Raw genomic sequence first — 23,677 nt, forward strand, 5'->3', positions numbered from 1 at the left:
AATGCATTTGTGGGTGACGCACCACTGACATTGTTCTCACATACCTACACGTCTTAATTTTACTTGGGAACACAATGCGATAGTCTGTGGGAGGAATTTATAAACTTGAAATGCAAGAACACACCCAAGTGGTACATGACGAGACACGTACGAGACTCGTGACCCACCAGACCGGGAACGACATTTATACATTACTCGAATCAACACATTCTTCAACGAACCAATGAATCTTGTCTTATGGTACGTGGAATTACGGCACTCTAATACGAGGTAACACACCCTGCCAGGTCGTGTGTGAGTATGTGGTGTCTCCTTGGCGGGACAAACACACCCTTGAGGGCACATACACCCCGCCAAGCCAACAGTGGGCACCAAACACGCCCACACTGGCAGCAGGTGGGCGTAACTCACCGGCAGGAGTGTGGGCGGACGGGCAGCGCTGGCTCGTCCCTCACTCTCCCTCAATGTTAGAAATGTTGAGAAAGAATCACCGGCGTCCACTCGTCATTGATTTTCGAGGTGCCTGTCTGCCATCAGCTGTTTGAGGCTTCCCATTTTCTTCCTTCGGCTGCTCTGGAATATTTCGGTTCCATTATATAATTTTCTCATTTTTTTCTTTCCTACACTGTCTGCATGAGTGTGTTTGATAGATAGGTGGTGAGGATGTTGCTGGGAGGATATATATCGCTTCATCTCACACGGGATGTCTGACTGCCAAGCTGAGAAATGTTACTTCTACCATAGACAACGTTGCAATATCTTTACTGAATTGCTTTACTTGTAGAGATGAGTTAATGGATGATGTGATGTGTTGGAAACTAATGGTATATCTTTGGTAGCAGCATGTGTGTTGTACCTGCCTCAGCAGCTGAATATATCACTAGCGAACTTAGCCATTATCTGATCATCATTATTTGAGTTACATAAGATAGCATAATATAGTGACGCAAGATTGTGGGTGCTGTGGACGAAATTAAAATTGAAAGTTGCACAATGTGTTATAATGTGTTAGATAAGTAAACCAGAGCTTCTGTCTATAGTATCTGCATTTACCTGCACTAAGACGATAAGATAATGCATAAAGATGGTAAATAATAAAGTAGGAAACCAGCAAACTGCCAAATTAAAGTGAACTTACACATTCAGTACTGGTTGCACAATGTGTTTGAATCAGATCACAATTTCCTTTATTTGTTTATCATCTTATGTACATTTTTATTTTAATTGTTACTTTAACTTTATGAATTACGTGAATGGACTTATTTTCTTTCTCCCGTTTTCCGCATTTTATTAATTATTTCTCTCCCTGGCTGCAGCGGCATCATCATCGTCAGCAACAGCAGCAGCAGCAGGTTGGGGAGGCATCCATGTAAACAACTCATTCGGCGAGGCAGACGAGGCAGACGCACGTGGAAGAATCTTCTCTTGGTTCGCAATGGCTGTACGCTGTCAGTTTGAAGGGTCTAATGAAGTCGGGGTGTTTTCCAAGCTGACCAACGCCTATTGTCTAGCTGGTATTGGCGCTTCTGCTAACTTTTACAGGTAAGAGACAATGTCGTGAATCCAGCCTTTCTTGGTACAGGGGGCATTCGCTCTTCCAGCCCCACATTGCTGTCACGTTCATAGTCGATAGGCACATGGCGATCTCCCTCTTTTGTTCATGTTGTAATCCTTTGCCTTAATTATTCCAAGCTGTTATATACGACTGCATTTTTTCTTAATCTTTCGATTTTATTATGTAACAACTTACCTGGTTGGCTACCCTGTCATGACATGCGTATAGGCAGGTAGAGGTTATTTCTATGAATATAATGGCAGCACGGCAATGACGCTGTTTATCCTCCGATACACTTGGCAAAGCATATAGGCCTGCCACCCCTGTGCTCTTGACACATGGTCCAGATCAGGTCAGGTCACTAGGATTTATGTAGCACCAGCGCAGACAGGTACATCTAACACTTGAGCCACGGTTCAAAGTTAGGGGGGCACTATGTGCCCTTTTTGCACTCAGCCTTCCCGCCTCTTGTGATCCTTGGTGGATTAACTTCTTGGCATGTAAAAGCTTCCATAGGAAGGGTGGCAGTTGACATAAAGGAAGGGGATCAACTGAAATAATTCACACCTTTCAAATATGCGTCTCTCTCTCTCTCTCTCTCTCTCTCTCTCTCTCTCTCTCTCTCTCTCTCTCTCTCTCTCTCTCTCTCTCTCTCTCTCTCTCTCTCTCTCTCTCTCTCTCTCTCCCCCCACTAATATGATGTTATAAATTGCAGTATCTTTGAGGACCAGTTAAGTGAGACCATCCCTGTTGTGTACGCCTCCATTGCTGGCTGTCGCATTGTTGGCTCCATGGTCACAGGTGTGTACAGTGGCTTGATGGTTGGCTTTACTTTGGTACCTAGTTTAGTGTACTTAGTTCAGAACAACTAAGTTGTGTTGCCCTCTATGGAAGTAGTGTATGGTGTAGGAGTATCATGCAAATTCAAGGAAACGAGATGGTTAGAACACATTCACATCAAATGTTGTTCACAGGGAACCGCCATGGGCTGCTGGTGCCCAACACAACAACTGACACAGAACTTCAGCACCTGCGTGACCATCTGCCAGATAAGGTCAAGGTGCAGCGGATAGAGGAGCGACTCTCAGCTCTCGGCAATGTGGTTGTTTGCAATGACTATGTAGCACTTGTTCATCCTGACATAGACAGGGTAAGGAGTTTTCCATGTTTCTCATCATGAAAATTAAATATATTATAAGATTGTTACATTTTTTGAAAATAAGATCTAAGGAATTTGAGGAGTATCAGTTTAGTTATGTTTTCTTTTGAATTGTATTTGTGTTTTATCATCTGCATTGCTGTCTGCATTGCACAGACACAGGTAAGAAACAGATAAATGCATTACTTTGAACATTCTGCCCATATTGGTAATTATTTTCAAGGACAGATTTACATCTCTCTATATAAAATATTGATACAAAAGATTTAGGTAACTTATCTGTGTTTTTGTAATTGTTGAAATCCACAGAAATTCCTATCCCAAAATTTGCTAAATCTTCACAAGAAATCACCAGACCCATTCCTGATTGTTCTTTTACTTTCCTCTGCTTTTCCCACTCAATTCTTCACATTGCCATGTTTCCCAGGAAACGGAAGAGATAATCCATGATACTTTACAAGTAGAGGTTTTCCGTCACACCATTGCCAACAACGTGCTGGTGGGCTCATATGCAGTGTTGTCAAACCAGGGTGGCCTCCTGCATCCTGCCACCCCCACTCAGGAGCAGGATGAATTGTCCATGCTACTGCAGGTGCCCTTAGTGGTGAGTGCCATCTCCATTTTCACTTCACTTAGCCTGTCTCAACTGCCCATACACTGGCCAAAACAGCAAAGATCAAAGTTGCATGATTTTTTAGTTTTTTCATCAACTGTTGTCATTGTGACTTCAATTCAAATATAAATTTTGCAACTTTACTGATTTTCTTGTCACAGTTTTACAGTTAAGAAATTTTCATGTGCCCTTCCTCAATTTTGTAATTCACTGTACACTCCAGGCTGGAACAGTAAACCGAGGCAGCAATGCCCTGGCAGCAGGGCTGTTGGTGAATGACTGGGCTGCCTTCTGTGGAATGGACACTACAGCCACAGAGCTGAATGTGATTGAAAGTATCTTTAAGATCACTGATGCACCTCAGGCTACTGCCTCCACCACGATGAGGAAGGCTCTCATTGACAGGTAGGGGATGGAGGATTTATTTGCTTATATACTTGGTTAGGTGATGACCAGAATTAATAATATTAACTGATGGTAAAGGCTCCTAACTTTTTCACTTTCAAGTTTATATTTCTATCATGAAACTTGCATTACTTAAGTATGGTGATTTTCCTTGAGATATATCAGTAGTAATCTTTGTATTAGTTATTAGTTCCTGTAAATTGTTCCTTTTAACTCATGATGTGTTTGTCTTCCAGTATGACGTAAAGATGTAACAGCTGTAGCAGCTGCAGCAACAACTGGAGTGTTGGCTGCGGGAAGCAGTTTTTCACATCCCCTTTGTTAAGATTCCTAGTATTCTATATGCATATTAACTTTTTAAGCCCTGTTTATAAGTTTTGTTATAATTTAAATATGTTACATGCCATGTTTTGAGAGCTTTTTACCTGAAATTTTCCACAAGCAAATGTGCATGTATGTAAGAATTACTTTTAAACCATATGCTCTTTTTTTTTTTTTTTTTTTTTTTTTTTCAGTGAATGTAATGAATATGTTGATGTTTGAATATATATCATGTGATATAGCATATTCAAGTCCAATGTATTTAACATACAGTATAAGTCAAAAATTCCTGTCAATTACATTACTATCATTTACCTTTGATTGCCTTAAAGCAGTAAAGCATACAAGCTGCATGGCTATACCTGTACAAAGACACCATGGTAAAGGAACTACCAAGGAATGAGTAGAGATTCCTGTTTTCAACTTTTTATTTTTTTTTCATTTCAGGTTTAAACAATAATCAATTTTCAAACTATAAACACACCACATACATACTAAGAACAATCAACCAGTACTTGTATTGTAACTGAATAAACAATCCACAAATTACATCATAAAAAAATCAAAACAGAAAAGCACAGACTGCAAACAAATATTGTTTACATATTTGCTCTGTAGTTGATAGCATGGCAGAGCGGTACAAGAATCAACAATGTGGTAGGAACTTGGGAGTGCCCATAGTAACCAGGAAAATCCTGCCCAGGTCGTAAAGGTTTCCACAAATAAGCAAGCAGTTACTGTCCTTGAGGAAGAGGGTGAGGCACATGTGTGGCATGTGAAAAGGTTCAATCATATCCATAGATAAAGCCACATGGTGATCAAGAGCCAAGCACATGATCCTCAAAACCTTAGGGAACTGAATAGATGTACATACACACACATGCAGGACTACCAAAGACTGAATACCAACCAAGAAACTGGATAGACAGGTTCAGATGAGACCACAGAATTATAGATTAGCTCAGGTAGCCCTGTGCAGCCACACACACACATGCATGCACACTCAGTTTTTAGTTCTAAGAGTTTAAGTAGTAATGAAAAAAGTGTACTTTGTTATAAATTATTTGCTCTGCATTGTTTTCTGCCATGCTGACATAAATAGTGTGATGTGTGTTGTACCTCCTTTCTAGCACCAAGAATGGAAATATGACTAGCAGCAGCGTGAACACAAGAAACACTTCAAGTTGTCAATGATAAATTAAAAGGGAATACTGTATATGTTTGTTTATCCACTTGCAGAGGTTTGAGCAGATCTTTAATTTTGACCAGTGGAAGTTGACTCAAACAGAGGGTTTTTAACCATAGTAGTGGCTGGCTTGTATAATGGACTCACATTCTGTAGAAGAGAGAGAGAACAGTAATATTAAAAAAGTTGGTTAATTTATATTCATGATAATATAGTTTCATTACATTCTACTTTACTCACCTCACTCCAGATTGCCATGCTCTTGTTTTTCATGAAGTTTTCATACTCTCGCTTGTCTTTGAAATGAGTGACAACCTTCCAGGCTATGAGCAGCAGCAGGCCCACAAGCACCACAGCACCCAGTATCCCACCCACCACAGCTGCCAAAGGATGGGTACACAATCAAATGCTGAACTGCTGTTATCTGTTCACATAATAACTGCAGCTGCTAGGAGGCTAGAAGGTTATTAAGTGGCATATCGGTTTAGTAATTTCCATTTACTATTAGGATTCAAGGGAGGATAAAAAATGAAGAAGCAGTTCATTTATCATTGATGCTTCTGCCACAGTATTCTCAGTCCTGGCAAAGTGAGTAACAAGTTGAATGCACCATCCATTTTGTTGGTCAAGTGGTGTTAACATTGGTTCATCTTACCATAAATACTTTTGTCAAAGCATGGTATGATGCTTCTTTTAGCAATATTAAAGATGTGTGAAAATCTTTTTATGACGTTAACAAGTATTTTATTTCTCGTTGGTTCAAATGAATACTAAAATTTTTGCCCCCTTTTTCATTTTATTTATATATTAATCACTATTTAATCCACCATAGGATACAGTTGTAGTGATCTTTCTATATTCATCAAGTCTTCCAAACAAGCAGCCCTCAGTGACCAAAACACTCACCCCAAGGATTGATCTCTACTGGACATTCCTTTTGCTTCTGAGCCCAAAGTAACACTGTATCCTTTTCATGCTTAAACTGGTACAGGAAGCTACATTCTTCATCATCAGTGCTGGAACACAGCTGACCATACTCCTCTGAATCAAAGGCAAGGAATGGAAACATTTTACAAAATAATTCCATTACTTAAGGAGCATAAAATGGATTATAATTATGAAGATGTTAAACATTTTTAAGAAAAGAAACATTTGTGCATTTTGGTTTGTTTTAGTAATGAAATTATTCTGATTACAAAATATATAACATGCTCATAACTTAAAAAAAGCAGACTCCAACGTCTACACTCAACAAGTCATAACATTACAGACAACAATCCTTTTTAGAAAGTTAGAAAGTGAACATCAATGAATTGCTTAAAGAGGTGCTTGGAGAGAGAGAGAGAGAGAGAGAGAGAGAGAGAGAGAGAGAGAATCAGAATGATCTTAATTTCAAGAAGGATATCACATACTTGACATATTGGAGACAATGGTGACATCATAGGTGGAGCACTTATCAGTGCATGCAGCCTTTAAATCAAACACTAAACACTCGACACAGGACTTGTGCTCATCACATTTGCCTTCACAGTTCTGTATTAAGGAAGGAAAAGTGCAAAAAATATGTTCTTTTATATATTATCTGATTTGTCGGTTTTTATAAAAAAAATTCTACATATATATATATATATATATATATATATATATATATATATATATATATATATATATATATATATATATATATATATATATATATATATATATATATATATATATATATATATATATACAGTACTAGCAGAAGTTCAACTATAGTCATTCTCAGCAACCTTCAGTCTCTCCAATGATAACAATAACAATAAGAGGGGCACATCAGCACCTTACCTGACAGTCCTCACAATACTTCCCTAAGTAGCCCTCTTCACACTGACACTGGTTGCAGACACACATGCCATGACTTGAGCAGACTTCTTTTTCATCTGGGATGCAAATCATTAACAGAATACATTATAATTGTAAGACTGCATACCCTTGTTACTGAGACATGAATGACTCTGTTTTCCTGTCTGAGAGTCTCCTCTTGGATTCCAACATATATATCAAGTGGTATATCAGGGGAGTGGAAGCATGGCAGAGGACACTGGATCCATCTGATGAAAGCATACAACTTATAAATCAATAAATGTCTTATACATGTGCATTTCATTGTAAACACTGCAGAGTTTTGTATATACCTATTAGGCATTTAATTGACTTCTTTAAAACTAACATTTCTCTTTATTTAATTTAGTTTTTATGATTTATAGTTCTTAAATAGAATCTCTTATGTATAGAAATTGCTGATTATATATAAAGAGTGTTTTTATTAAAATAAATCAATAAATGTAAATAAGACCGCCCCCCAACTGTTCAAGAGCTGGCTATGTAGTACGTAGTATCTATGTAGCTGGCTGACACCTGCCTTGAAGAGAAGTGACCAACACAAAGTATCACTGTAACCCCTTGTCTCATCACAGCAATGAGAATACAAAGAGTGTTTCTAGTTCTCTCAATCCATCACTTTGGCTGCATTTCATAACAAGCTGTGAATATGATATTTGAGAGAAACAGCCTGGGCAGACTTATTTTATTGTTTTTTTTTTTATAGATTTGCTATAACTAACCCATTAAAACTCCTCTTCATGTCACCTCAACAAAGCAAAGTGTTATAAACCTGAAGCAAACATCAGGATGATTATACTTCTTTAAACAAATTAATCATATTCTGAAACATTAGCACCACTAAGGAAACAATACAAGTACTACAGGCCATCTACTATAATAATAATTACTGAACACACATGGGTAAGAGAAAACCCTAGGTTCCTGCACTCACCTGACACCTGACATTCTGTTGTACTCTTCTGACAGTCACAACGCTCTCCTTCCCAGCCTTCATTGCACAAACACTTATCACAGTTGCACTCCCCGTTACCAGAGCAAATGTCTCCATTTGCACCGTAGCAGTTCTTGTAATTAGTACATTGACAATACTGGCCTGTGATGATCTGGAAAATATTGCTAGAGTAAGAGTGTGGTGTAGATTATGGAAACATCAATGAATGATAGATATACAGCTTAGTAAAATCAACATTAACAACAAATATCCATCACTGAAGGGGCACACAGACACACACACACACACACACACACACACACACACACATATATATATATATATATATATATATATATATATATATATATATATATATATATATATATATATATATATATATATATATATATATATATATATATATATATATATTCAGAAATTTTACCTCATTTGGAGTGAGCCTCTCATTACACTTGCAGGTGCCACAGACACACTCGCCCTGGCCACTGCACACCAGACTAGTAGATGTATTGGGTTGGATACAATTTTTCTCACTAATTTCTTGATTACTCAAATCCCCCTCCTTACACTGACACTTATCTCCTAAGAAACCTTCATGGCAGGAACACACTCCACATGTCAAGTCTCCTTCATTGTTGCAGTCATCTGCATTGGAGATAAATCCCTGTGGGAGCAAGGAACACCATAAAATTTACAGCACAGTATTACACAGCACTGTAAAATGTCATAACCAATGTTCCTAATCCTCATACTTGTGGCACTATTTCCTCAGGACTATAGTATTTCTTGCACAAGTCATGGGTTTTCTTACCTGGTCACTCTGCTTCTCACACTCACACTGGCATAGTAGTTTTAAGTCTAACAGGAAGAACTGGGAGTAGCCATCAAGAGTGAAGTTTAAGGTGGTGCTGTGGTGCTCCTTTTGGGGACAACTCTTCACCTGTAGTATCATGGGTAATGAAATGGCTTTTTATAAAAAAAAAGAACAGTGAAAGTAAATCAAACATATATGATTTTGAAAAGTGTTTCCAAAACCCTATATAAGTCACTGCTGGGGAAAGGAGAAGTAGATCTTAAAGAGAGAGAGAGAGAGAGAGAGAGAGAGAGAGAGAGAGAGAGAGAGAGAGAGAGAGAGAGAGAGAGAGAGAGAGAGAGAGAGAGAGAGAGAGAGAGAGAGAGAGAGAGAGAGAGAGAGAGAGAGAGAGAGAGAGAGAGAGAGAGAGAGAGAGAGAGAGAGAGAGAGAGAGAGAGAGAGAGAGAGAGAGAGAGAGAGAGAGAGAGAGAGAGAGAGAGAGAGAGAGAGAGAGACAGAGAGAGAGAGAGAGAGAGAGAGAGAGAGAGAGAGAGAGAGAGAGAGAGAGAGAGAGAGAGAGAAGGATGCTAAAACTGAAAGGAGTTTTGGCTCAAATATAAAATTAAAATCATAGTGTAAATAGCAGAGATTTACCTTGATGTTGATAAAGAACTCGGCTTCATCACCAGGACTCATATCTTTGCAGGTGCTTGAGGCCTTCTCTTCATTCCCTTTGCAACGAGAAGTCACATTCAAAGCTACTTCTTGCATTATGTCTTTTGGTTTGTTCAATTCAACAGTTGAAATGATCCCCTGTTGTGGTTGTAAAGACAACAATTGTGACTCAGAGACATATTGCTGCTAATATACTGTTATTTAGAGTACTATACACAGCATAGCAGGTATTTTCAATTGTTAGTGGTGACTATACAGGGTGTAACAAGAGTTTCCATGGATACTGCATGAGGTGAAAGTACAGGTTATTCTAAGCTGAAAATGTTCTATGCATGTACGTATTTTGAGGCGTTGTTTAGCCGTGTTATGAAAAATTTATATGTGGTCGGGCGACAGACACAAAGGTACAATTGTGGGAAACAGTCGAGAAACTCTCCTCATTCACATCTGTGTTGAGGCCCCTTCCTCAGTTTTGTGTCCTCTAACACTGAACAAGTATGAGTTGTTGGGATTTGTTATGAGATTGTCTACACATCACAGGACTCAGGATTGAGAGGAGATACACAACACAGTGGAAGTGAATGCAGCACACTGATCAACTCTTGGCCATAACTGCACTATTGTATTCCAAAACCTGGAACATCTTCACTCATGAACATCCAAAATAATGGATTCTATTCAGCAACAGTCACTACAAGCAGATGAATGAGATCTCAGTGAACTTTGTTGACAAAGTTGTGTGTGGATGATCAGTCACAAAACTCAATGGAAAGCTAACCTCAACATCTTCCTCTGTCTCAAGTTAAGGATTTCAATTATAGTATTTAATCAATTTAATTAAAAATAATTTTAATCAGAATAAAATCATAATTGGAATTGGTGAATGATAATTTACTGATAAACTCTCAAATTTCTTATTCCATCACACTGAACACAAACCCAAATAAAGTAATAAGACAATTCTACCACATAATACATTACAAGCTTTTCTATGAAACTGTGTACATTTTCTGCCTCTGTAAGGATTCACTTTATATATATATATATATATATATATATATATATATATATATATATATATATATATATATATATATATATATATATATATATATATATATATATATATATATATATATATATATATATATACTGCCATACATAAAGTATAAACATATCTAAAAATATTATTAAGTCTGTCTAAAAGAAAACTCACACTTACTTTGGCAAAATTTGTGATGAGGTTGATAATATCACTAGCGTTGTTTTTAACACCGCAGTCAGAGCGAGGCAGGCGGCTGGCCAGTAAACTGTACACTGGTATCAGACTTTGTTTGACAGCAAAAGTGGTGTATACCTTGTTGGTTTCCAGTGCATGTTGGAGCTGAAGGAATGTGACAGGAATGTCAGTGACAGGACTGAGGAACAAGCTCAGTCACATGCATGCCTCCAAATACTGACCCCCTCAATGAGGTAAAATAATTTCAAAAAGATTTTTAGAGGAAGAGAATGGGAAAGAGAGAAAAAATTATCTATATAATAAAAAAAAAAAAAAATTGACTATATAAATATAGTTGCATCAGAGACAACAGGTCACATATGATCACATAAAGACTGTTACAGAGATATGAAATGTGTGCAGTATTACTCTTGGAGTGCCACACCAGAATGTGTCTTCCATCAAGCTCTCTCCCACCAGCATGGACAATTAGATGATGGTCATGATGATGGTGCTGATTATGATGATTATAATGATGATAAGGAAGGTGATGATGTCACAAAAATGGTAATACATAGGTTCTCTCAAACACAAATGAAGAGTAAATATTTTGAATAGTATTTATCTAGTTGTATTTACCTAGTTGTATTGTACAGGGCACAAGCCAAAGCTCATTCTGTCCTGTCTCCATATCCAAATTTATCCAGTTTCTCTTTAAAAAATGTGTACACTGTTTGCTTCAACCACTTCTTGCTTCAAATTATTCCAGATTTCAATAGTTTGATACAGGAAGCTGTATTTCTTGATGTCACTCAAACATCCACTCTTCTTTATTTTCTTCCCATGCCCCTTTGTACATCTCTCTCCCTCCTCAGTCTGTGGTAGTATTCTTTCTACATTGTTTACTAATCTGTACATTGTTATCAGGTCTCCTCTTTCTCTTCTCTCTTGTAGTGTTGGTAATCCCATCTCTTCAAATCTTTCTTCATAGCTTAAGCCTTTCAATTCTGGTACCACCTTTGTCAATATCCTATGTATTCTTACCAGTTTCCTTATATCTTTTTTCTCTATGTGGAGTCCAAATTACTGCTGCATATTCCAATTTAAGACATATCATGTTTTGTGTGTGTCTGTGTGTGTGTGTGCATGCATGTGTGTGTGTGTGTGTGTGTGTGTGTGTGTGTGTGTGTGTGTGTGTGTGTGTGTGTGTGTGTGTGTGTGTGTGTGTGTGTGCGCATGTGTGTGTGTGTGTGTGTGTGTGTGTGTGTGTGTGTGTGTGTGTGTGTGTGTGTGTGTGTGTGTGTGTGTGTGTGTGTGTGTGTGTGTGTGTGTGACTCACCTCGCTAATGGAAGGATAGTCCTGCAGCTTGGAGTGGGTGTACTCCCCTGTACTATCCAGGTGACACTGTTTGTCATTTGGCAAGGCAATACCTGCAAGCTGGAGGCACATGCCAATGAACAGAGTAACATTTACAGAGAGTAGAGTTTCTTAAATGATGTACTACACATGGTTTGACATGTCAATTTCTTTTCATTATTAAGTAATTTTTGTGGAAGTTTTAAAACTACTAGATAAAGTTTATCAAAATATGTTTTCATGTCAGATATTCATAATGATAATTCTTATGTCAATGAAAATGTTTTGTAAAAGTTTCATAATATTAGAAACTGTCTAAAAACAATGGCTACAAAATTATATGTATCTATTTTTTTCACTCCATTAAAAATTCTGAAATGGAAAAGCTGAAATACAGTAACAGAAGGCAAATGTTGGAACAAAGTTACTGAACCAGATCTTTACTGCATGAAAACAATTCATCATGTGAAATCAAATGATACAGGGAACAAAAAAGTGATCAAGATTGGGTCACACTTACCTTGCCATCCCCAGCAACATGGAATCCAGCATCAGTGAACACCACCACCACTTTCAGTGCTTCTGTTCGCCACTCCACCTCATTTTCACATGACACCACCTGCATGAGGGCATCCAGCATGCCTTCAGGCCGGTCAACGTTGGTGGAGGAACCAGTGTTTTTGACCTTGTCCTGTATACAAGGTAAGAGCTTCATGGTTTCCTTCCATTGTTACAAAAAATTAATGCCACTGTAATTAATGTAAAAAATTCAAATATGAAGAAATTGTGAGCAGAGTTTAGAAGTAAAATGATCAACTGCTTTGGATAAACTACTACCTTTGCCATCTATGTTATCAAAATGTTACTTTGCTTGAATGTTTTCTTACTGAAATTTCAAGACATTTACTATCTTTTGTCATATACAGTGTGGAACAGAACTTCAGCTTGTAACTGTACCTCAAACTTCTCTCGTTCATCAGTCATTGGAAGGATGTTTTTGAAGCTGAAACTCTCCACACACCCTTTGCAGTTGTCTTGACTGTGGGGTTAATGTTACATTACACATCAAGATGGCTGTACATAAACACTTGACATGAATATATGAGAAAGCACATTTTCTCATGGGCATAGAGTATGCATTATTTGAAATCTTGACTACATGATATGAACATACATCTGTCTATCTCAAGAGTTATAAAAAATTCAACTTTCAACAGGTCTATTATTTTTAACCTTATATATATTTAAAGTGCAATTGACAATTTTTCCTTCAGATATTGCATTTTTTAGATATGTTTCTTTTTCTTTGAGATCCCCAAAAACCTTCGTTTTCTCTCATGGTAAATGGTTCACAATTCAAAATTCTCACAGCACAGTTTTCACTCTTACATGACCACATCTTTTGCAATTATCTAGGAAAAAATTTTGGGATGACTGTATCTACAGCAGGAATTTCAGCTGTCAGTGTTCAATGGATGCTTGGGCTGAAACATCTCAATAACTGAGAACCAATACCAGAAATCTTTACACCACTTGCTCACAGAAATACAAGCACCTTGAGGATATAATTGAACTCTGCAAATGTGAATCTCCATTACTGCTGGAGAATATCAAAAAAGGATATTGAAAGATATGAGTGCAATTGACAGCACATGGCCCAGTAAGAAACACCAACCTACATTTTCTGAAAGAGACCTGTTTCAATCTTTCACTAGCAATTATGGGTGTTGCATTTGCAAACACAAATGACCCAATGCTAGCTTTTGCCTCATACAATATGCTTATCACCTGATTTATGATTAAAATGTGTATATATATATATATATATATATATATATATATATATATATATATATATATATATATATATATATATATATATATATATATATATATATATATATATATATATATATATATATATATATATATATATATGTCTTCAGCCTCTCTCTCACCGCCGCAATGTTGCATCTCTAGCTGTCTTCTACCGCTATTTTCATGCTAACTGCTCTTCTGATCTTGCTAACTGCATGCCTCCCCTCCTTCCGCGGCCTCGCTGCACAAGACTTTCTTCTTTCTCTCACTCCTATTCTGTCCACCTCTCTAACGCAAGAGTTAACCAGTATTCTCAATCATTCATCCCTTTCTCTGGTAAACTCTGGAACTCCTTGCCTGCTTCTGTATTTCCACCTTCCTATGACTTGAATTCCTTCAAGAGGGAGGTTTCAAGACACTTATCCACCAATTTTTGACCACTGCTTTGACCCTTTTAGGGACTGGCATTTCAGTGGGCATTTTTTTTTATTAGATTTTTGTTGCCCTTGGCCAGTATCCTTCCTACATAAAAAAAAAAAAAAAAAAAAAAAAAAAAAATATATATATATATATATATATATATATATATATATATATATATATATATATATATATATATATATATATATATATATATATATATATATATAAAATAAATAAATAAAAAAAAAAAAATAATAATAATAAAATAATAAAAAATAAATCAATGAAATAAATAAATAAATAAATGTAAATAAATACCTCCACACAAACATGTCTGTGTATGGCAATATTGGCTTGTCCACAAACATGCCAAAACCAAGTTGCATATTATTGGAAAGCTTCTCAAGGTTCTCCACCAGCTCATATGTAACATTAGCAAGCTCAGCCTTGGAGGACGACATGGACTTGGAGCCGTCCATCAGGCAGTACAGGTCCAGTTGGTAACTGGACAGGTGTTTGTATTTGACGGTGATTCTGGCAGAGTCTCCTGCAGAATAATATCATCACTAGTCAAGTTCCACCCTTCCACTCTTGCTTCATGAGACCATTATTAGAGTGAAAGGAAATGTCTTTTGGTAAGAGAGGATGTTAAAATATTTTGTTGATACATTAAATGGAAAAAAATGAATAAGTAAAAAAAAAAAAGTTACATTAATTTTAGCAAACAAGCATTTTTTAAAACCAGGTTATCCAAGAATATAAATGGAAAGGAGATACATATGATGAATAATTGAGATTTATACTCACCTGCTCTCATCTCCAGGCTGATGTGCTGTGGCTTGAGTTGCACTATAGGATTATCAGAGAGTTCTTCATCCTTTTTAGTACTGTTTGCACTGACTGGGTCAGTGATGTAACCCTTGCAAGACTCTATGAATTTTTCAAACTTGAAGGAATTACTACTGATGCAGTGGGTTAGTGTTCCTCCTGAGTCTAACTCCACTGAGGTGATGTTCTGTAGGGTGGGAGTCACTCAGGTGAAATACATTCTCTGTATAACTGAAGAGAATGAGTGTGGTAAGTTCTTGTTGGCTTTTAGCAAAGTTGAATGATTAAAATAGGTCTACTTTAGTGTGAGATGTTTTATAGCAAGATTGAATAAAAATATAGGCACAGAGACAAAATAACCTTTGTCAATTTGATTCTGAGGAAAACATATTTATGCATGCTTAGGAAAAGTGAATCACCAAAATTATATAATGTGTATCATAACAAATAAGAAAAATTGTTGTCTTCAAAAAATCATACATATTTCATTTACATACTTAAGAAGATAAGTATTTCTGAAAACTTATTAGTGCCTGGTGTCGATACTCAAAGGGTAAAATTTTTAAATAATTCACATTGACAATAATGGCATCATATTTTGTTATCAATGCCAACACTGACAGGACTTTTTTTTATTTTTATTTACTGCTTATACTCAAAACAAAACTATTAATTTTACAGATTAGCAGCAGCAGCTTGATGCTGTTCATGTTACACAAATTGCTTTACATTGTTTTCTACATTGTCTTTAACTTCAGTCTGCCAACTCTCATCATATATATATATATATATATATATATATATATATATATATATATATATATATATATATATATATATATATATATATATATATATATATATATATATATATATATATATATATTAAAGTGTGAAACATGACTGCACTGTGGCCAGTGGTTACATTGGGGTGCAAACTCTGCCAAAATCTTCTTTGAGTATGGTAAAGATGCTGATGCTGATTTTTATCAGATTACAAATCTGGATATCAGTTTGATCACAAATGCAAATGGAAATGCAGATTTAGAAAGGTATGAGGATGTTCTGTAAGGCAGATGTGGTAGTTGCCACATCTATGAAAATAAACAAGTTATAAAGAAATATATATAGCAATAATTTAGAAGTATGTATGTCGTGCTTTTTTTTTAAGCTCTAGGTTGAAAATGATTTGGAGAAAACAAAACCTTAGCTGTTGCCATACCGGATGGGAACACCAAGCGCAGGTTGGGGCAGCAATACACTCCGAGCATGTCCTGTATTCACAGTTGTTCTCACCAGTTACCGGCGACACCATAGCTGTCATTGCCACAGCTAGTGCAACAATTAGGGACTTCCTTCCCTGCATGACTATCCTAAAACAAGATTTCACTGATGCAAAACACTTTTCCATTAAGTAGTTAAAATTATGTATCAACCAATACTTGGAAGTTATTCAATAAGTTTAAATTTATTTTCCTGTTTAGATTACACCTATTCAGACTCCACACTGAAAATAATCTCTGTTCAGCTTGAATTTTACCGGTCTATATTTGTGTCTTACCTATCTCACACTCCTGTAGTCACAACGATGGTAAGAGGCCCATATACACACACACACACTTCTCTGATGATGTTGTCTGACCTCTATCAGTTAAGGTGTGGATGGTATGAGAATGTATGTGTGTATGTATGAGTATCTCTCTCTCTCTCTCTCTCTCTCTTTCAAGATAAGTGTAATCTTATCTTTGAATCCACTTCCTGAGACACCAACAGAAGACGGAAGAAAACACAAGGGGTGAATGTAAACACCCAACAAATGGCTTACATATTTATTAGATGATACATATGTACTATTAATGAATGCTCCCCTATCAGAAAACAGATTTAAAAAAATATTAGGTTTTTTTCCATTTTACTGTTTTTTTTGCCCCCTACGCTCCAGCCTACCAACCATACAACTGACACAAGGGACAGGACATCCTGCCATGTTGTGTGCACAGCTGGTTGGTAGTGGATCTGCCATAAATCATCACCATTTTCATCATCTGTTGTAAGCTAATCAAATTTCTGGCTTCCATTGAGGAGTCCAAGCAGATTGGAAAAAAAGTCTATAATTAGTGAATCAGATCCCTACACAATACTTTAACCCTATAGAGTGAGCATATTTTCTGGTGTTTATACTAACTAATGTCTGGCCAATACTTGCATATATGATTTCTCCTTGTTTGTAATTTCACAGTAACAAAACATCACACACAACTGTTTCTTCCCACATCACATCACGCAACTTGGGTGACAGAGGGTGGGGTCAGGCTGGGAGTTCTGATAGTTGAAAACAACAAATGGAGAGGGGAGCATGAAAAGAAAGGAAAGGGAAAGAGAGGCTGTGGAGCCAAGATGAAATAGTACGGGAGAGAACAACTCCCCGTGGCCAAGTGTGGAGAAGAACGCATAGCAAGGGTATGATTCCCCCGTCACAACCACAAAACTGCATATTTTATATTTGAATTATATTATGCTGCACAACCCAAGAAAGTGGCTAGTCCTGGGTAACAGCTGAAAAATTCTTGCATTGCTGTAAGTCAAGAATGTTTGAGAGTTAAGTAATGTTCCTGTAAACTTTATCGAGATTTACAACATTTCTGATGGAACACTAAGCATGAGCTAACCCAGGACTCGCCAACACTTGATGCACCACCCCCAAGGAGTACCACACCCTCTTGCCGGTGATACATGTACATGCACATACACAAAATAATTACTAAATGAAAAAGAATGCCAGGCGAGTTGTTCCCTTTTGTTTCAGTTGTGTGAAGCAGCAGAGGGAGACTCAAATAGGATACTTCAAGGGACAGGTTGAGAGGCCAAACATGGAGATGATGATGGGATAGAAATAACTTTTGGGATTGTTGGGGAGGGGGCCTTCTCTTATTGTTTACAAACCACTAAGGACACAATTATAGAAAAGACAATGAGTGACCTAACTGCTAATTTATAACCGGATATGCCACCATATTGTGCTGCTGGGTTCACTGGTCTCCTGGGCAGAGCCCCAGGGAGGCTTGACGTAAACTGTCTCACTTTAAAAGGCGTCTCCAGTCCAGAGATAATGGCAATATTGAGTTGTTGGGGGTGGGGAGGGGGAGCCCTGGCAACCAGCTACAGGTGTGTTCTGCTCAGGCCCACACATTCACTCTGCATCACGAGGTTCTGTTCTCCTGAAGGCCAGCGCTGGGGTCACCGACAGCCTCCTTGCTGGTGATGGGCTTTCAACACCTTTGTTATTGGCCCACGTAACTTCAGCCCTGGCCCTTGTCATCTCCACTCAGCACATATCTCCACTAGTAACATTCTTCAAACTCAAACAACTCTGCAATACAGGCCTCCCTCAACATACAGGCTTCCATCAACACAGCCCTGCAACACACCTCCAAACTGTGCTCTCTCCTAAGTGTGGGAACAAAGGAAGGGAGGTTGGAGGTAAGAATATTTTATTCCTTTGAAAGTGGGAAATGACTGACTTGGAGAGGTTCAATATGGGTGGCATTTAGGTCAATATTATAGAAAGACGCAACGACAACACCCTACAGCGCAGCGACCGATCATGGCACGTTAAATAATCTTAGTACAGGGTAGGGGTGGGACAGGGATGGGGTTGTCCCTATGGCATGCACGATGGTGAGCGCTGGTTCAGAAACATGGGACTGGAAGTCTGTGTGTGTGTGTGTGTGTGTGTGTGTGTGTGTGTGTGTGTGTGTGTGTGTGTGTGTGTGTGTGTGTGTGTGTGTGTGTGTGTGTATGTGAGGGAGTATGTGTGCTTCTGTATTTACTTCATTAAGTGTATATGTTATCATATGCATGTAGAGAAAAAGACAGAGCTGTGGACAATATCACTTGGCTAAGGAGAAAGAAATACCCAGGACCCTGAGGGGATAAGTCACTGGTATAAAAGGTTGGAGAAAGAAAATGAGCATCTCAGCTACAATATATCGCCATGCAAAAATTCTACTGTCTACCTAAAAATCTTACTTTTATGTACCACTGTCAGTAAAGTTTTGATATGGCCTAACATGTGAATATATATATGTATATGTATATATATATATATTATGTAGGCAATATATATATATATATTACAACTTTATTATGATTTTTCAACAGATCTGCATGATCAAACCAAGGAATATCACAGCTTTCAACCACGTTTAATGATAAGAGAAAAAACACACCAGACAGTATATAAAACCTATGCCAGTATGCAAAGTAGCAGGGAAACTCCATGAGAAGGGTTGTGGCAGCTAATACTGATAATACACTCCTCAGTAGCAGTGCTGAGTTAGGTAACTTGAGGGGGAGCCAACATGCATGGTGGGGCACAAGGGAAAGAGACTGAGTGAAGCAGAGTTCTGTGGGTGAGTTGCCAGTCTTCAGGGAACATGGAGTGATGATGGTGGGTTGAAAACAGCAAAATTTAGTCCCCTCTAAGGTGATCTGCTGTGATGGGGAAGGGTAGGTGGGAAGAAAATTTTGTACCAAGAATTCAGGAAGGCCTTTGAACTGTGAGGATGACACATGACATCCTTGACACTGTTGCTGCCACAAATGATGACTATGAGAAAACCACAACCTTGCCTGCTGGGGTGGACCAAGAGTGGTGGGCCAACATGATGTGGCACCAATGTGCTGGTAGTCATTTCTGTAAGGCTGTCAGTCATGTTTCCCTCCAGTAGCCTGGGGTGTGGTATTCTCACACCACCAACCAACTACAGACACAGTTAAATGCCCATCCTTACTGCATTCGGACATACTACCACTGCACTCCAAAAAATATCCCATCTAAAACTGGAACTGGAATATGAAAAAAGAGAATAAATGGTGACCTGATGCACCAAAGGTCAATGAATGAGGATGCTCCCAGACACAACAATACCAGTGTCAGTGGCTGCAGGTGTGGAACAGTACAACAGAACCATGTTTCCTACAATAATATTTAGAAACATGTATTAGTAAGTTTCTTACCAAGACAGTGAGAAACAATTATTTTCACATGTTTACTAAAGTATGATACTACTATAAAAAGAAATACATTATGGAATATGCACTGCAGAGTAAAAAAATGCTTGCTTTCTCAACATGAAAAAAAAATCCTTCAAAGTTCCTGAACAAGGAGGGTATTCTTAATGTCAAACAAGTAAGCATACATAATTCTACCATTCTTAAGTGGTGCACCTTATTATTTCAGTCAATAACATATCAACTTCTCCTTCATTAGATATGAATGCTAGCAAAATGGGTGAAATTTAAAGGAGACTGTAGTTTTAATGAGGGAAAATTTACTTCACTGAATAACCTCCTTGAGTGTTTGGTAAAAGCCTGGGAGTGTGGAAAAAAAAGCAGCATCTGAAGAACATTATAATAGTCCAGAAGAACATTACTTTCCTTACACCAAATTAATAATTCTGCATTATGATCATAGAAGGACAAAACCAATCTCAGATTTCGAGTTATATATAGTTTAGACTGTTATACCTTAAGCTGCCTAAAAGTAAATAAATAACAATTATTAACCAGCTAATGAATCATCTGAGATAAGACATCAGTAAACAGCACTGACAGTAAACAATAACTGAGCAAGATGGTAATATTAGATCAGCACCATCTCACGCCAAGGTTCAGGTAACATGTAAGGAAGATGACAGTGTCTACTGGTCAGCTCATCAATGAAAAGCCGTGCGCCCATTGCCGAGTTACATTACATTAAGTTTTGCTGCTGATAAATTACAATTTTGTCCAATTATCAAAGTCCTCACACACAGAGTCTCTGATTTGGAAAAAACTCTGGACCAATGTTTCTATTATCAGCCAGTCAGTGAGAAATAAACGTATGAGAAATAGAAATAATAATGATTACTCTTTAAAGCACTGAGAATTAAGTGTAATTACCTATGTGCAGCAGTTATGGTGTCAAGGAATAATATGTGCCTGGTGGAAAAGATGATGGGGGGAAAAATATGAAGGGAGGAAGAAGGGAGGGGAAAAGGAGGAAGGGAGGGAGTGATGGGAAGCTGGCACCACTCACTGCTACCTCCCACATTCTCATAAGAAGCAACTAGACAAACCATTACAATAACAGTGTTGTCATAAGGAAGTGGCCAGATTTGTTCTCATCTCATCCAGACACCAATGGTACTGCTAGGGCTTATGACAACACTGTTGACAAGAGGGAACAATGGTCATACTGGGACAAAACAAGACAAGAGAGGAGAGAGCCTTGGGAATGGGAATGATCAAACACAAATACGAAAATATCACCATAATGTCCAGGGGTAATATATCAAGGATCCATATTCAGATGTTTATAATAAATAGCATTTAAATGCTGATGTGCTAAGGGTTATGAGTGAATGACTCTTGAGGAGGAAGTAGGCCATAAATGATTCCACACAAAATCATGACCAGAGGATGAAATGCTTCCATATTATGCTTGCATGATGTAGCCTATATCTACAAAATTAACAAATTTCATTTTCAACAATAACAAAAACGATTTTCAAGACTCTAGACAAGGACAAGTGTATAACAGTGCCCATTATCCCCCCCCTCTGGGAGCCAGCCTCCAGTCGGGGAGGAGGGGGGGCTCGTCACCTCCATGGCTCTGCTTGGTCATCTCGGCCCCACACCCGACACCCAGGAGAGGCAGCCTGCTCCTGGCATGGCAAGTGTGGGCAGTGCATACCCCGGCAGATGGGTCTGGGCCACGCAAGGCCCAGGCCCATCCCTCAGGCTGGCTGTCCCGCCCCACCGCCCCCGCCGTGCTCTCTCCTGCTATCACAACGCCTTCAGGAGGCACTAAAAAATTCTGGATTGATCCCAATACTGAGAGACACCGACACGGGAGCTCTGGGGTCGGCAGCCGCAGCATGCCCTCAGAGAAAACAAATAAATAAGCTATTGATGACCAAGATATAATAGCATCCCGGCACCATTTTCTACAATGCCTGTCACCCGATGCGGCACTCCGGTGGTGAATCTGTGCTCATCCAGCTGGTGGTGCGCTGGCTCTGGATGAGGTGTGGCAGGGGTGGGGGGTGGAGGGGAGAGGGGGAGGTAGGGCAACCCCACCCCTCACTTATGCGTTCTTCAGCAGTGAGCCAGCTCTCTCGTTGGCCATGTTAACTCTCGTGGTGTTAGAATCAGCCTGGAAGAAAGACACAGTATTGATGCTTATCCAGCTGTTTGTGTGGGTGTGTCTGTTAATCAAGCTGTTCTATATATTCTGAGCTAATTTTGTGTTATATTGTCTTGTCTCCATATGTAAATGTACCAAATTAGAATCCCTTTTGATTACTTTATTTAGGTATCATAATCTTTTCTTATGTTAAAACTTCCCAAAATGTGCCTATACTGAATGGTCATGGGCATTAGAGCACATGAGTGTGTGTGTGTGTGTGTAAATCACCCACAGTCTTGATCATGTGCTGGACTTGTTACCTTCCCAGAAAGAGCCTAGTTTATTGACACAGATCAAAGCATGCTATCCCCATGACTCAGTGGGGACAGTAACCACTTGCTGTCATTGAAAAATCTTCAAGTGATCTGAGCAGTGTTCAAACCTACATGTGTACTGTTGAGTGGCAGGTAAAGATGCTTTCCACAGTGATAAGGAGCTGTGTGTGTGTGTGTGTGTGTGTGTGTGTGTGTGTGTGTGTGTGTGTGTGTGTGTGTGTGTGTGTGTGTGTGTGGTGCATTTAACAGGAAAGCATGATCAATAAAAGCAAATATACATAAGGAAATTACAAAATACAAGATAAGGAGCATAGTCAACTATATCATAAAGCATACAGCCAAAGCTGGTCGGTTTCTCCACAAATAACACAAAAGCATATCTTCCTAATCACTCATCCATGCCACACAACTTTAGTATGAATGCAAGCAAGTTCTTGATCTTATTCATCATCTGTTAAAATGATATAAAGATACTCTACCGAAAACTGCAAGAGAATAAATCTTAAACTCAAGAAGCAGAATCATGACTCTGAACCTTTATATTCCTTTAAGTAGTCTCTTCTCTTGTATTCTTTCAACATGAGAATTCAACTTAACACAAGAAAATCTGAGAATATGAACTCAAATTTTAGGAGTAATTTCATAAATGAAAATAATAATTAAAAACCAAGGCCTTGTTGCATCATAGGTTGACGTTTTATCATTTCCCAAAAGTGACACTGTTGAATATCAAATGAATACTTCAATACAGGTGGTTCTAGGGATTAATCCATATGCCAGGGTATATATGCTGCCATCAAAAAAAGACTGGTCAGTATTGTGAAATACAGGAATTCTCTCAAGATAATTTTCAAAGGCTACCGAGATAATTTGCCGGGTTTTCATGGGTGCTTCTTCCAGTGATGATGCAGAATCACTAAAAGCACACTTGAAAACTCCAATAGGTTTTACAAGAGCCACTAGTGAAGATAAGATGC

At 38.1% G+C, this 23,677-nt stretch overlaps 4 protein-coding genes across 15 annotated transcripts in view; 1 reads left to right on the plus strand and 3 right to left on the minus strand.

Annotated features, from left to right (window-relative positions):
- The window catches only part of LOC135115753 (zinc finger-containing ubiquitin peptidase 1-like), a 14,808-nt gene extending 14,111 nt beyond the window's left edge, over positions 1–697 (minus strand). Inside the window, exon 1 of one of the 3 annotated variants that reach the window (XM_064032718.1) lies at positions 412–697. The gene's annotated coding sequence lies outside the window, so the exon portion shown is untranslated. The other 2 variants (XM_064032716.1, XM_064032717.1) reach the window with 2 other exon arrangements.
- LOC135115761 (eukaryotic translation initiation factor 6-like) lies at positions 450–5,265 on the plus strand. The gene is made up of 7 exons (XM_064032747.1): positions 450–519; positions 1,317–1,542; positions 2,271–2,356; positions 2,530–2,705; positions 3,142–3,318; positions 3,551–3,732; positions 3,969–5,265. The coding sequence occupies exons 1-7, from the start codon at positions 465–467 to the stop codon at positions 3,976–3,978; spliced, it is 912 nt and encodes a 303-aa protein (XP_063888817.1). The 5' UTR covers positions 450–464; the 3' UTR covers positions 3,979–5,265.
- On the minus strand, positions 4,464–16,909 carry LOC135115749 (integrin beta-PS-like). Of its 2 annotated transcripts, XM_064032708.1 has the most exons (17): positions 16,756–16,908; positions 16,417–16,567; positions 15,174–15,381; positions 14,685–14,913; positions 13,083–13,164; positions 12,646–12,816; positions 12,108–12,206; positions 10,772–10,933; positions 9,529–9,687; positions 8,893–9,021; positions 8,506–8,745; positions 8,058–8,229; positions 7,067–7,161; positions 6,652–6,772; positions 6,146–6,280; positions 5,480–5,619; positions 4,464–5,389 (listed from the first exon to the last, which is right to left on the minus strand). In XM_064032708.1, the coding sequence occupies exons 2-17, from the start codon at positions 16,558–16,560 to the stop codon at positions 5,309–5,311; spliced, it is 2,367 nt and encodes a 788-aa protein (XP_063888778.1). In that variant the 5' UTR covers positions 16,561–16,567; positions 16,756–16,908; the 3' UTR covers positions 4,464–5,308. The 2 variants fall into 2 exon arrangements, with proteins under 2 accessions (XP_063888778.1, XP_063888779.1); XM_064032709.1 differs by lacking the exons at positions 4,464–5,389; positions 5,480–5,619; positions 6,146–6,280; positions 6,652–6,772; positions 7,067–7,161 and adding an exon at positions 7,190–7,332 and having other exon boundaries at positions 16,756–16,909.
- Positions 16,910–17,008: 99 nt separating this feature from the next.
- The window catches only part of LOC135115754 (synaptosomal-associated protein 25-like), a 48,656-nt gene continuing 41,987 nt past the window's right edge, over positions 17,009–23,677 (minus strand). For all 9 annotated transcript variants that reach the window (XR_010276038.1, XR_010276039.1, XR_010276037.1 and 6 more), the window contains one exon: positions 17,009–22,392. Coding sequence is in view for 6 of the 9 variants with exons in the window: in XM_064032723.1 (XP_063888793.1) it covers positions 22,324–22,392 (69 nt within the window). In the remaining 3 variants the exon portion in view is untranslated. The remainder of the gene's footprint in view (positions 22,393–23,677) is intronic.

The sequence above is a fragment of the Scylla paramamosain genome, chromosome 29 (assembly GCF_035594125.1).
Source record: "Scylla paramamosain isolate STU-SP2022 chromosome 29, ASM3559412v1, whole genome shotgun sequence".
Classification (NCBI taxonomy): Eukaryota; Metazoa; Arthropoda; class Malacostraca; order Decapoda; family Portunidae; genus Scylla; species Scylla paramamosain.